Source organism: Betta splendens, chromosome 6 (assembly GCF_900634795.4).
Source record: "Betta splendens chromosome 6, fBetSpl5.4, whole genome shotgun sequence".
NCBI classification, from domain to species: domain Eukaryota; kingdom Metazoa; phylum Chordata; class Actinopteri; order Anabantiformes; family Osphronemidae; genus Betta; species Betta splendens.
The window spans coordinates 12,244,945-12,258,123 of NC_040886.2; the positions used below are offsets into that span (position 1 = coordinate 12,244,945).

The 13,179-nt window shown below is 48.4% G+C and overlaps 1 protein-coding gene across 1 annotated transcript; it reads right to left on the bottom strand.

The window, feature by feature from the left end:
- Positions 1-6: 6 nt before the first annotated feature.
- Positions 7-12,823, bottom strand: LOC114857135 (proprotein convertase subtilisin/kexin type 5). Its single transcript, XM_029153307.3, has 16 exons — positions 12,346-12,823; positions 10,942-11,145; positions 10,792-10,860; positions 10,666-10,708; positions 8,410-8,555; positions 7,833-8,027; positions 7,572-7,658; positions 7,295-7,493; positions 6,987-7,210; positions 6,655-6,897; positions 5,851-6,096; positions 5,535-5,730; positions 5,030-5,235; positions 1,319-1,419; positions 761-932; positions 7-694 (listed from the first exon to the last, which is right to left on the bottom strand). The coding sequence occupies exons 1-16, from the start codon at positions 12,521-12,523 to the stop codon at positions 312-314; spliced, it is 2,892 nt and encodes a 963-aa protein (XP_029009140.1). The 5' UTR covers positions 12,524-12,823; the 3' UTR covers positions 7-311.
- Between the last annotated feature and the right edge of the window lie 356 nt (positions 12,824-13,179).

Sequence of the window (13,179 nt, forward strand, 5' to 3'; positions counted from 1 at the left end):
CAGTGCTTTAAGGCATGAGGTTATTTTATTTAATTGTGTGTCCCTATTTACAACAAATTTTACAAATTTCAGTTATAATTCAAGAATTCCCTTTGAGTCACGAACATCACTTCAATGTCATGAAAAAAAAAATTGCAGACATTTACAGAAAAATATATATTTTTCAGTCACAGATGCCTCATTCAGGTCTGCAATATACAAACACAAGCACTTTATAGAAAACACAGTAGAGAAATACAATAAAACAAAGTATTACTACATTCTAACTATAGTACTTCCACAGCACGTCGCTGCATTTGGCCTGGGTGGGTTCAGAACTGCTGGAGGCCGGTGCTCTCGTCCACGTCCCGCTCCGCGTCAGCGTCCTGCTCGTGGATGAAACTGTAGCGCCGATACACCGACCCCCCTTTGCTGGTGTACACCACGTCCACCTCGTCCCCGCTGTCCGGCTCAGGCACGCCGTGGGGCATGCCGCCGCCGGCGCTGCCGCTCAGCCTCTCGTAGCTCTGGCTCCAGCAGAACCTCTTCTTGGCGTGAGCCTTGACCAGGGTGAACAGCGCCACGGCCACACCCAGCGCCAGCAGCAGGGCGACGGGCAACGCGGCCGACGTGTGCTTCAGCGCCCGGGGCGACATGTTCAGGTTGGTTTCCTGCGCGTCTCCCGACTTGGGACGCGGGGCCTCGACACAGAGCGCTACAAGAAAAGGGTGTCTTTAGTCGAGGGTCGAACCGTCCTGAGTTTCCAATAACGGGTCTCTACCTGAGGTCCGGTCACAAACGCAGCAACCGGTGTCGTCGGCTGCAGCCTCGCAGCAGCGGGCGCAGCGGTTCTCCATGGCGTGGAGGCCAGAGTCGGGGGGACAGGCCAGACACCGGTCGGGCCCGGGGCCCACGCAGTGCCTACACGAGGCGTCGCATGGCTCACAGGTCTCCTGGAAACGGACGGCGGTGCGTTACGTTTGCTGACGTCTTTCGCTCACAGGAATGGGTGTGAGCAAACAAAAGCTGCTATCTGCTGCGTGCATACAGCGTGAATCAGATCCAAAAGTAAACAAAAGATGTAGTGTCTCATTTATCTAGTGTACTCATAATGCTCAAAAGGTTTTCGGTCTGCAGCAGAAAGAAAGAAACCAGCAACAATGTTCCCACACTTTGGGAGGGAGTAGTCAGGAATTCAAGGATTTGAAGGTTGTGTTTTTTTTAACAACAAATTTGAATCTAATACAAAAATCACATTATTATCATATAAGTGACAATGACATACTATAAGTACATTTGTTTTATGACTATATCCTCAGAACCTTTTCTTTTCTTTTACCTGTTCTGCAAAGTAAAGCCCCTCCTCACACTGTGGGTAACAGATGTTGTCCTTCAAGATGCTTCCCCAGTCGCATGACAAGCAACTCTGAGGTGACGAGTCTATAAACACACACATCATTTGGCACCTTAACAAGGAAACAAAGCTCTGCCAGAACGGACATAATGTTCGTAGGCTAACAGTCCTTCTTGTCACGATTCCTGGGCTGGCTCCGTACCAGCCATTCTGGGTCCCTCTCACTTCACCACGTTTCTGCTCTGGTCCAGGCCCACTCCCTCTCCCTCACTCAATAAACTCCCTGGAATCAGGACAATTCCACACACCTAGATCTTCCCCTCTGCCTCCTTTCAAAAACGCTCCCATCCCTCCAGCCAATGCTGGGTCATCGCCTTCATCACAGTTGGTGACACTGGTGGACATTCTTACCCCTGTTCGATCTCGTTTCAGCCATGCGTTCAGAGCTTTTGGGTCGTGTTTAGCCTTGCCTTAGCTCTAGGTTCTAGCTCTTGGGTCGTGTTTAGCCGTGCCTTAGCTCTTGGTCCTAGCTCTAGGGTCGTGTCTAGCCGTGCCTTAGCTCTTGGGTCGTGTTTAGCCGTGCCTTAGCTCCTGGTTCTAGCTCTTGGGTCGTGTCTAGCCGTGCCTTAGCTCTTGGGTCGTGTCTAGCCGTGCCTTAGCTCTGGGGTCGTGTCTAGCCGTGCCTTAGCTCTGGGGTCGTGTCTAGCCGTGCCTTAGCTCTGGGGTCGTGTCTAGCCGTGCCTTAGCTCTGGGGTCGTGTCTAGCCGTGCCTTAGCTCTGGGGTCGTGTCTAGCCGTGCCTTAGCTCTTGGGTCGTGTCTAGCCGTGCCTTAGCTCTAGGGTCGTGTTTAGCCGTGCCTTAGCTCTTGGGTCTATCTCTTGGGTCGTGTCTAGCCGTGCCTTAGCTCTTGGGTCGTGTCTAGCCGTGCCTTAGCTCTTGGGTCGTGTCTAGCCGTGCCTTTTAGTCATTAGTTCTGTTTTGTTCAGCTACACTTTGCTCAGCCGTGTCCAGTTATTTGTTTAGCATTGCTGGCGCCTAGCTTCTCTTTAGCCTTACTCATTTCATGTCCCAATTAGTTAACCTAGTTGTGTTTCATTATTCTGTGTGAGTTCTACTGTGAGTTTATACAGTATTTGGGCAGCACTAGCACAGTCGGTAGGGAGGTCGTCCTCTAACTGCAAGGTTGGTCCTTGCCGTGGTCGATATGTCAAGGTGTACTTGGGAAGACAAGACTGAACCCCAAGTTACCCCTGATGTTTCAAGTGAGTGCTGGAGCATGGCAGCTGCTAGCATCAGTGTGTGAGTGTGAACGGGCGAATGAGAAGTAGTGTAAAGCGCTTTGGAAGGGTGGTTAAAGGTTAATTTACCACTTATTTTTAAAGGAGTGTTTTGTGTTGTTGCCTTTTAGTCCTGTTAAAGGGTGGAACTCCCCGCTCTGTTAAAACAGTTGAATGTCACAGAACCACAAACTGCACCACATTTTGTTTCTGTTTTTGTTGTCTTGTTCCCATGTTAGTCACGCGTTCCCAGCTTGTAAGCCGTGCATTGGTGCTCCTCTTTGTTTTGTTTGTTTTGTGTAGTCATTACTGTTTTGCCATTCTCACTTCAGTTTAGTTTGCTTATGCCAAGTCCGGCGTATGCTCATATGTCACGTGTTGCCATGCTTATAAGATGTGCAGTGATGCTTCTCGTTTCAGCCATGTGTTGCTCATGCCGTGCCTAGTCTTTTGTTTAACCCTTCCTCGTGCCACATTCATACTCTTGTTTAGCTTTGCTCTTGTTTGTGTTTGGCTTTGCTCTAACTCTTGGTTTGTGTTTAGCCTTGCTTTTAGCTCTCGTTAGTCGTTAGATCTGTTTTGTTCAGCCATGTTGCGTTCAGCTATACTTTGCTGTTTACTGTTTTCACGTTTTTGTTTAGCCTTACTCATGCCTAGCCTAGCTTCTGTTTAGCCTTACTCATTTAATATTCCTGTCTTTGTTTAGCCTAATTAGATAATTAGGTTTTGTTTTTAGTTAGTCTGTTCTTTGAGTGTTTTCTCCCTCCTGGTTAATTTTGGTTTACAGTATTTTTGTGTTGTTGCCTTTTAGTTCCTATTAAAAAGGACTTTCATTCAGTATTTTGGTTTCCCTGGCTCTGACTTGGCCTAAACCCTCCACCATAGATGCTGTCCACCATTTTGTCGTGTCGTGACAGAATGACCCAGCCATGAACCGACCCTGTCAGAGCCACGTTAATGGAGGTTACCTCACTCCTCTCCAGGGCTTCCACGACCTGCATCAAAAACTTAATATGTTAGAGCAGGGCAATTAAATAAATGTTTCCAAACAATGGCTATTTTGTATTGAGTTCTGTGACCTCAGTGAACCTGGTGTCGGTTAGGGTGGAACTCCCTGCTCTGTTAAAACAGTAGAATGTCACAGAACCACAAACTGCACCACATTTTGTTTCTGTTTTTGTTTTCTTGTTCCCATGTTCGTCACGCGTTCCCAGCTTGTAAGCCGTGCATTGATGCTCCTCTTTGTTTCTTAGCTTTGCTCTAGCTCTTTGTTCATGTTTAGCCTGGCCTTAGCTCTTTTTCATGCCCCCCCCGCTGCAGCCCCACAGACAGTTTCAGGCTTCTCTGCTGCAAAACTGCAACAGGGTCCACCTGCTTCAGCCAATACCCCGGCCTTTAGCCGCTCAGGCTCATTGTGGCTGGAGTGTTCCTCAGGAAACGCGTTCCCCTGACTCGTACCGCAGGTTGGAAAGAGCTGAAGGCTTAGGGCTCGCCATCTTGTCTGTTCCCTGCTTCTTCCAGTGCTGCCTCCTCAGCCCCCGGTTCACAGTCTGCCCCCTCCATCTCTCTGCCAGTTCCAGCTTCCCCGTCTGCCACCGCAGCTCCCACGTTCTGTCAATGCTCCACGTCCTGACCCTTAACTGGCTTCTGCACCTGCTTTCCATATCGGCTGTACATCTCACGGCTGCAGCCTTGGGGTCATGTCCTGCCCAAGCTCCAGCCACAGCACCTGCTTCATGTCCAGCTTCACTGTTTAGTCGTGGCACCTGCTCTACCCCGTCAGCACTACAGGAAAAGAACATTGCCCGGTGGCAATGGGAGGTGGTCACTTTTCACCCACCTCACCGCCACGGTGGTCTTGCCTCAGACAACGTCTGCCACCACGGTGATCTGGACAGAACCAATGGCCCTGCTTGGGGCCGCTGGAATGGATGGGGTGTCTGGAATCCAGGGAGGGAGGGGCATTGGTGCTCCTCTTTGTTTTGTTCTAGCTAGCCATTTCTGTTTTGCCATTCTGGTTTCAGTTTAGTTTGCTTATGCCAAGCCCGGCTTATGCTCAAGTTAGTCACGTGTTGCCATGCTTATAAGACGTGCAATGATGCTTCTCATTTCAGCCACGTGTTGCTTGTGCTGCCCCTAGTCTTTTGTTTAAGGCTTCCTCGTGCCACATTCGTACTCTAGCTCTTGGTTCATGTTTGGCCTTGCTTTAGCTCTTAGTAGTCGTTAGTTCTTTTGATTTTTTTAATTATTCGTTTCTTTGAGTGTTTTCTCCCTCCTGGTTGATTTTGCTTTATTTAGTGTTTCGTGTCGTTGCCTTTTAGCACTTTCATTTAGTATTTTGGTTTCTCTGACTCGACCCCAACCGTCTACCATAGACGCTGTGCACCATTTTATATGGCTGGCGTAACACTTCTCATACCTCTGCAGGTCTTGCAGCTGGTGTGACAGCGTTTGCAGACGTCAGCAAGCTCATAGAAGTGACTTGGGCAGCTGTCGACACACAGCCTGGTGCCCTGCAGCTCCAGCAGAGGAGGTGGACAGACCTTGCAGGACTCAGGCCCTGGTCCCGTGCACAGCTCACACGACTGGTCACATTTTTCACATTGGGAGCCATCTTTATAATACCTGAAAAAACAGAATTGTAACAATTAAAGACAATTAAAGAAAGCTTTTCAAAAGTAACAATTTTTGATGATATACAAAAAGGTATTGTAACTAAGAGATAGTGGACCAGGAAAAAGGAAACAAGTTTTCAAAGAAGTTGCATTTCTTTTGAATAGCTAAAATGAAACGCTTACAGTAAGTGACTTGGACTGTCTCCCAAACAGTTAAAGGATTAGAAATAAAGTCAACAGACCATGATGTAAGATAACGCTTCATCACAATCCAAACATTTCCATCTGATGACAGAGATAGCGTTTTACCCGGTGGGACAATGGTTGACACAAGTATCCAGGAGGAGCAGGTATCCTGGAGAGCAGGTGAGGCAATCTCTAGGGGATGAGCCAGTGCAGGTGGAACATATGTGGTCACAAGGCAAACAGAATCCCAGTTCCTTCCCATCAGCTTGCTGCTTTGTGTCGTATGTGCCAGCTGGGCACTCGCTCACACAGCTGCTGTCTGGAGAAAAGTACATAGACACAAAGTTCTGTTTCCACTTTATTACTGCTCACTCACACACTTTGGGAGCACCACGTAGCATAAAACCAGATTTGTATGATCTCAGCAATACAAACTCACTATGAAGGTACTTGGGGACAGCGCATGTCTGGCATTCATCGTTGCCCGGACCCTGACAGGAGTAGCAGTGCCTGTGGCACCCCATGCAGGTGAAGCGGTCGTCGTGTAGGTAGGTCCCGGTGGGGCAGTCTGTGTCGCCCATCACGCCACACAGCAGCGTGTTGGGATCCAGCACCAGGCCCTTCTCGCACAGAATGCACTGGTCTGGCTCTGGGCCAGAGCAGCTCGTACACGTTTGGTGGCACTCTGCAAATAACACAATAAGCGTCGCCCTGCATCAGAAATGCAATATTTACAATAGAGGCTGTACTCAGGATATTAAAAGGTAAATGAGCGCTATTACTGGACGGTCAGCATTGTATTCTTTTATCACCTAGCCGATCCAGCCCCTCAGATATAGTGTGTGTTGTAGATTATAAGAATATCGGCATATACTGTAGCTCCACATGTTTCTTTGACGCCCAGCTTGTTTCCTTAATATAAATTTTGCTCTGCAACTTGTTTTTGCTCCTCACAAACATACACAAAACTACATATGAACCAAAGTGCAGTGTCTCAAGATGAGATTAAAATCTGCTATGCCTTTATTTTTTAAACCGTACTTCATTGTTACGGTTTGCCTGTACTAGCTTTTATAGGTTATTTGCACGGATTAGCCTGATGTTTGTTCTGCTCTACACTGATAGGAAACAGTAATAAATTGTTCTGGATTTATTAATTTATTATCACTTATTAAGAGTATTACAACCATCAAGGCTAATGCTACTTGCGCAACACTAAACAAAGCCTGAACAAGAGGTTCACCTTGACACTCCTTAGCTGCAGGTTCATAGTAGGTGCCAGGGGGGCAGTCCTTGTAACAAGCACCCTTATAGAGTTTGGGGCTAAACGAGGGGCAGGAATCACAGTCGTCTTCCAGGGGCCCTGAGCAGCTGGCACAGGTAGGGTGGCACTGACCGCAGCGGCCCTCCTCCATGTCCTCATAGTAGCCCCTGGGGCAACTTGCTTTGCACGCACCATTCAGCATCAAGTAAAGGAAGCTGCACTCTGAAATTATTTCAAGGGGAGATTGAATTGTGAGAGCAGCTCTTAGGGTCCGATGCAGTTGTTCATTGCTCACGCGGCCGCTAACTCACTGAAACAGGTCTGGTCGTCTGAGCAGACGTCGCAGTGGCTCGGGCAGCGTCTGCAGGTGCCGTCGTCCGCCGCGTACGTGCGTAATGAACAGTTGAGTCGACATGCGCCGCTCTCCAAGTAGTAGCCGTCGGCACAGGACAGACACTGGGACCTGATGTCATCACATGTCAGGCAGGAGCTGTCGCAGGCTTCACACGTGTCCTCCGCTGTCTCAAAGTAACCCCTGGAAGCACATTCAGGAAGCAGCAGAGTAGACATACGGTGCCCAAGATAGTAATAACTTTATATTTATAGTTCATCTGCTCACTCTGGGCAATTGGACCAGCACTGCCCTTGGTGCAGGAACAGTCTGTAAGTGCCTTTAGAACAGCTGATGCAGTTATCGCTGGTGTCTACGCAGGTCTCACAGTTCAGAGAACAGTCCTCACACAGCTGAGTGGCCGCGTTTGCGTAGGAGCCAGAAGGACACTGCTCCACGCATGAACTGTCCTGGTCCAGGAACAAACCTGTGACGGATGAAAGGCAAGATAGGATCTCCGACGTCTCGGCTCACTTGAATAAACGAAGACAGCAAATATTTGTACCGTTAAAGCACGTGGAACAATCCAGAGTTTGCGGGCCGAAGCACGTCTTACAGGATGCTGCACACGCAAGACACTCGCCGTACTTCCCTGCAATTCAAACCAGCATTAACTTGGATACGGTGGTAAAACGTTTTATTGAGCAACAGTTGTTCAGACCTCTGCATCTTACAGAAATTTCACTCGACTGATTAGAGCACAAATGAACCTTTGGTTTATTTATCTATATGAAAAAACAGCCTACATCACGTGTGTGTCTCATACCGTCAAAGTACTGCCCCAGGGGGCAGTTGACCTGGGGGCACTGTCCGTGCAGAGGGCGGTTCCCACCAGGACAGAGGCCGCAGTCCGTGGAGCGAGGTCCCTGACAGGTCTGACAGGAGCTGTGGCACGGCAGACAGCGCCACCCGCTGGAGTCACTGAAGGTTTGCTGTGGACACTGTTTAACACACTCGCCTCCTTAAAGCACACAGACGTGACATTGGAATTAGCTTAGCATCAACACGATGGATCCTGTGTAAAACAAAGAACAATCACACACCTGAACATGTTCTGTGTTTATAATAACTAAACAACACAATGTTATTGTTTGCATACATATATATATATATATATATATACACACACACTACATTTGCTTATTTAATTCTTGGCCACGCTGCCAATGACATGATTTGCAAACCAAATGAAGAGTCTGACTGCCCTTGTGTCCCTACCAGGAACGAGAACCCTCACATTCACACTGGTGATACTGGAGCGGAGTGAGGAATTAAAAACCACGCACCATCAAACACCAGTTCTAGTAGAACCACATAAAGAAATGACTCTTGGCTACTGGTACCGTTGAGAAAGTATCCAGACTGGCAGGCGAGGCACTGTGTGTTACTCCTGCAGTCAGTGCATGGCGTCGGGCAGGACAGACACACACCCCTGTCCGGATCCTCAAAGGTGCTCTGTGGGCAGTGCCTGCGACACTGATGTCTGAACCTGTGATGAGACGGAAACTCAAGCAAAAGCCATAATAACTGGTTGTCACAGCTATTAAATGACAGGAAACATACAAAAAAGACCTGATGAAGCTTTATTTTATGATGACACTAAGTGGATGCAGCCTCCAACCACATGGCTGACTCTGGGGCCAGACAAACTGCAACCACACCTCATGCGAGGAGCAATCCCAGCATGCATTGCGCCATCCTGCAGCACACCTGCAGTTGTACCGGTGAACTTAGCCACTGATGATGATGAGCAAAGGCAAAAACACAACGAAGGCTGCTTTTCGTCAAGCCGCAGTTCTGTTCTCATTTCAAGGCACAGAGTTAATTGGTGTCTCGTTCGTAGCCCAGAGGCACGAGGAGATTTCTGTCATTAACCTGTCCTGTCAGTCCTTCGGGGCTTTACTTCGCTATTAAAGATGAGATGGCTGCCCTAAAAAAATAGTTTTAAGCAGCTGATATATTACAATGCAAAGATGTCGCATGTGAGCCGTTAAAGAAGCGAGACTTGTGCTTTGATCTCTAAATGAACATACAGCCGGCTGCTGCCTTCCTGCAAACAGCTGGAGGCGCCTCGCTGCATCCAGCGGCTCGCGCTCAGTCACGGGTACGAACCAGGCCCCGTTCGGCCTGGAAACAGGGCGCTGCTCAAGAATCCGCGGGGCGTTCAGGAGACACTCTGTGCAAATATTGGACCGTCCATTCCAGGAGAGAGCATCGACGTCTCCCAAGCAACTTTTGTCCGAGGCTCCTGAGGTGGGAACTAGTGCGGATCAGGTGAAGAACTGAAAACTAGAAGCTTTTTTGATTTTTATGCACTCTGAGACGGAGGTAAATGTCAAAAAAGACCAGGCACCACGCTGCGTTTTCAAACATGCACCGATTTATGCAAAAATCGACGGCCTCGCCGGGTCGCAGCTCCGCTGAGGTCTGACATTTGTCCTTGTTACAACAAAAACCTCAAATGGCTGAAATTCTGTAAGTGCTGCAAACTGTCACAGTCCATCACAGCGAGGCTCATCTCGCAGTTCATCACCGCCGCAGGCTCCGTTAGACGTCCGTTCCTGGTGTTTGCCCGACGTAGAGGCCACAGCATAAATGACCTGTCATTCACAATCCTCAGAAACATTCCTTGTGTAACATTTACTTACTAGTAGAGTCTTTGAGTTTCTCAGTGTGTATTTGCGGTAGCAGTAAAATAGGGCGTGTGCAGCGAAGCAGTAGATTTCCCTTTAACTCTCCTCTGCTGTGATTCACACACGCAGTCAGTGACGACTGTGCAGGCCATATAATCTGATCCCAGCTACTGGCTAATAACTGCTCTCTGTCCCCGTCCCCTCCATTCCTCCTCTGCTGCAGCGTAGCATTAAAACACACACCACTGTGCTCAAACCGAGGCTCAGGTAACAATGACTCCAAACGCAACGTAACCCGACTCACACAATACAAAGAGGCCGGGATTCAGGGGCGAGGCTCACAATTGGAGGTTTGTTCTGCTCATGTGCGTTGCACACTGGGCGCGGGTGATAAGCAGCATGAACAGGGGAGCATGTGAAACGCTGTGTGCAAAGAATAAATGAGCAAATTCTGCTGAACATTTGAGTGAAAGGCATGACATACAGTATAAGCCCACACGCTGCAAATTCATTTACCCGCTCCTTATCTGGAACGCCAATGAAAATGCAAATAAAAAATTACCAGGTCAGTTTGAGGTTAATTATTTTTGGGAGCACTAATACATTTAACTTTACATTAAGGTGAGACATACTAATTAATTGCTTTAATGTGATTGACAAACAAGTCGTCTTTAAGAATAAATGATTCCGGCTTTACAAAATGTGTGTCTCTATTATAAAATATGCTTCATTTGTATGAATATCAATCGAATGGCCAGAGTTTTTGCCACACTAATTAAAACAACTTGTGTATGTGGGGAAAAAACGTCATTCATTCCTAATTTTGAACACATGAAAATCAATTTGAAAGTAATCATTTGCTGCTGGAATGTTAAATAATGTGAAACAATACCTGACACTACATTTGACTGCTCAGAAAGGGCTGCTTGTTAACGTGAATGGCAATAAAAGAAAACAAAAACTCACAGGAAGTAACCTTCAACGCAGCTGTTGCAGATCTCAGGGTCTTCTGTGCTCAAATGAAAAAAGGGGACTATTATCAATTCACGGGGAAAATGTCAACTCGCTTTAGAGAATGCTGGAGTCACTCACCTGTGGAACACGTCCGGCAGCCCTTTTCACAGTCGATGCACTCGCCTGTATCAGGGTCCTGTACCTGCCCTGAAACACAGACACTCGAGGCGGTGAGTCTCAACGTCCTCCTCCAGCACTGCAGCCTCGTGAGCCTTACTCCGCATTCACCTGTGTGGCACGACGCCGCTTGGCACACCCCGTTCTGCAGCTTGTGCTTCTCCCGACATTTGGCGCATATGTTGCCGTCTGTGCAGAGTTCACAATTGGCGATGCAGGGCAGGCAGGTGTAGCGGCTCCTGTCGGGGTAGAGTCCTCGAGGGCAGTGTGTCCGGCAGCGACCTTGGTGAAGGAACCGCTCCTGCCCATCTTCATCTAAGCACAGCACAAAGGACTTAATACATAAAGCCTCTCTGTCTATGCAGCGCCAGCAGCCAGTTTCACTACTACTGTAACACAAATTGTTCTTTATGGGAGAAATATATTGTCGTTATAGTCATGCAGCAGGTCACTGCACCTGAATCTGAAACCAGTAGCAGAACAAATGTCAAAGTCATCAACAGCAGCGCAAACCGATGGTTACGGCCCAGCGTGTCGACGGCAGGTCCGCAAATAACACATCACAGTGTGAGATCACCTCCTGGCCAGCTAACGCAAACGAGGGCAATCAGCAGCTGATGACAGGCCGGAGCCGCAGCCCGTCTCATTCCTAACGAACGCGCCGCCACCTGCCACTCGCCGGCGTCGCCGGAGGCCGAGACCAGCGTCGTCTCGTCCGCTCAGCGCCGGGCAGGAGACGTGCGAGACGGGGGGGAGAGGGGCCACGAACTGCCGTCGCCTCTGGAGCAGAGAAGGGGCTCCTATGGCAACGAGCCCCGCTGCGTGAGGAATGGGACAGACACTTGTGGCTTTTGTCATGTTCCTGTAGCAATCAATCACCGAGCACATGTGATACAGTTGGATCACATGCAAAATGCTGCATCCACAGCAATTCACATAGACTCAGTGTGAGGGGAGGCTCAGTAGGTTATAGTCAGCGAACTGCAACAGTAATACTTCATCCCCCCAAGGGGATATTTGTCCTCTTTCCCCTGATTAACAAAGGCTCCATTCTGACAGGATCCAATTACACTGTGGAAACCGGAGAGAAAAATGATCACACCTTCATTTTTTAACCAGAAGCGCCCCTGCTCCTAAAGCGGTGCAGGCAACCTGCCGCTTGTTTGTTTAACAAGAGTAAATCAGAGCTCCTCCTCTAATGCAAAAGCGTTCGGGCAACTTTGGTGCACATTAAATAATGCTGCTTTGAGAAGCAGAAACTCCACCTCCCTGGATTAACGAGCCCATGCTTTGTTTTGTTTGGCACCTGTAGAGCCCAACGACGAAACCCAGAGGAGCGGAGCTTTGTGGCCCGTCAGAAAAGAGATTAGTGGAAGAAATTGGGTGGAACCGCTGTCTAACTAAACCGCAGCTCTTGTTTAAGCAGAGATGACCGGAATGATGCGTAAATAAAATGTTCAACCCGTCCCTCGTTTCTTATTCGCTCTATAATCGCACGTGTAAAGAACATCTTACCAACTCCACAGGTTGCGCATTCAAACAGCTCGTGTCCGACGCACTCCGCGCAGGTGGGATGACAGAGGACGCACTGGCTCTTCAGCAGGAACTGTCCTCTCGCGCAGGACGACGGCGGCTTACACGCAATAAACCCGAGCCCGCAGGAGAAGACGAGGAGCGCGGCGACGGACCTCATCGCTGTGAGCGGCGGTGGGAAGAAGCGAGCAGAAGGCGAGCGCTCAGGGTCGTCCCCAAAGACGCGGCGTCCGCGCGGCAGCGGCTTCGGCTGATCGATACCAGCCCGCAAATAACTTGCCCGGCGAGTTCCTGCACAGGAAACGCTGGACAATGAGCGTGGTCTGCGGTCAACATTTGGTAAATGATCGTTGGGGGAAAAAAAAGAGTACACCCAGCGTCTATGTGACGATGGAGTATTTCCGGTTCTGAACACCTGAAGACAAATTAAAAAACAATATTAAAAACACACCTGGCACCGTAATTAAATAAAAGCTACGTAAACTGAATTGCTATACTTATGTGTTTATTTCCCCAAAACGATTAAAGCGATTACAGAGTGAGCTCTTAGATTATCAAACATGGTGTAAAATTAATATTTGTCTACAAGAAACTTAAAAGTTGTGACTGCTCCTCTTTACACCGGAACAGCTTTTGACATCTTGAACAATTGTTTCACTGGGTTATTCTTTGAATCGAACAAAATCAATTCATGCGCACCTGTCGGTATACTGGATTAGTAGAATATTAACTTTTGTAGGTACTGACCAACGTTTGCTGGTTATTTGTCTGGTTATTGATAGTTAAGATACTTTCAATAAAACACTTGGATGGAGT

Excerpts from the sequence above, each read along its gene's own strand:
- LOC114857135 (XM_029153307.3), bottom strand. The coding sequence starts at position 12,523 with ATGAGGTCCGTCGCCGCGCTCCTCGTCTTCTCCTGCGGGCTCGGGTTT. Across the intron at positions 8,556-10,665 it reads TGCGTTGAAGGTTACTTCCT|GTTCAGACATCAGTGTCGCA; the intron begins GTGAGTTTTTGT and ends GTCTCATCACAG. Across the intron at positions 6,097-6,654 it reads TGCAGCTAAGGAGTGTCAAG|AGTGCCACCAAACGTGTACG; the intron begins GTGAACCTCTTG and ends TGTTATTTGCAG.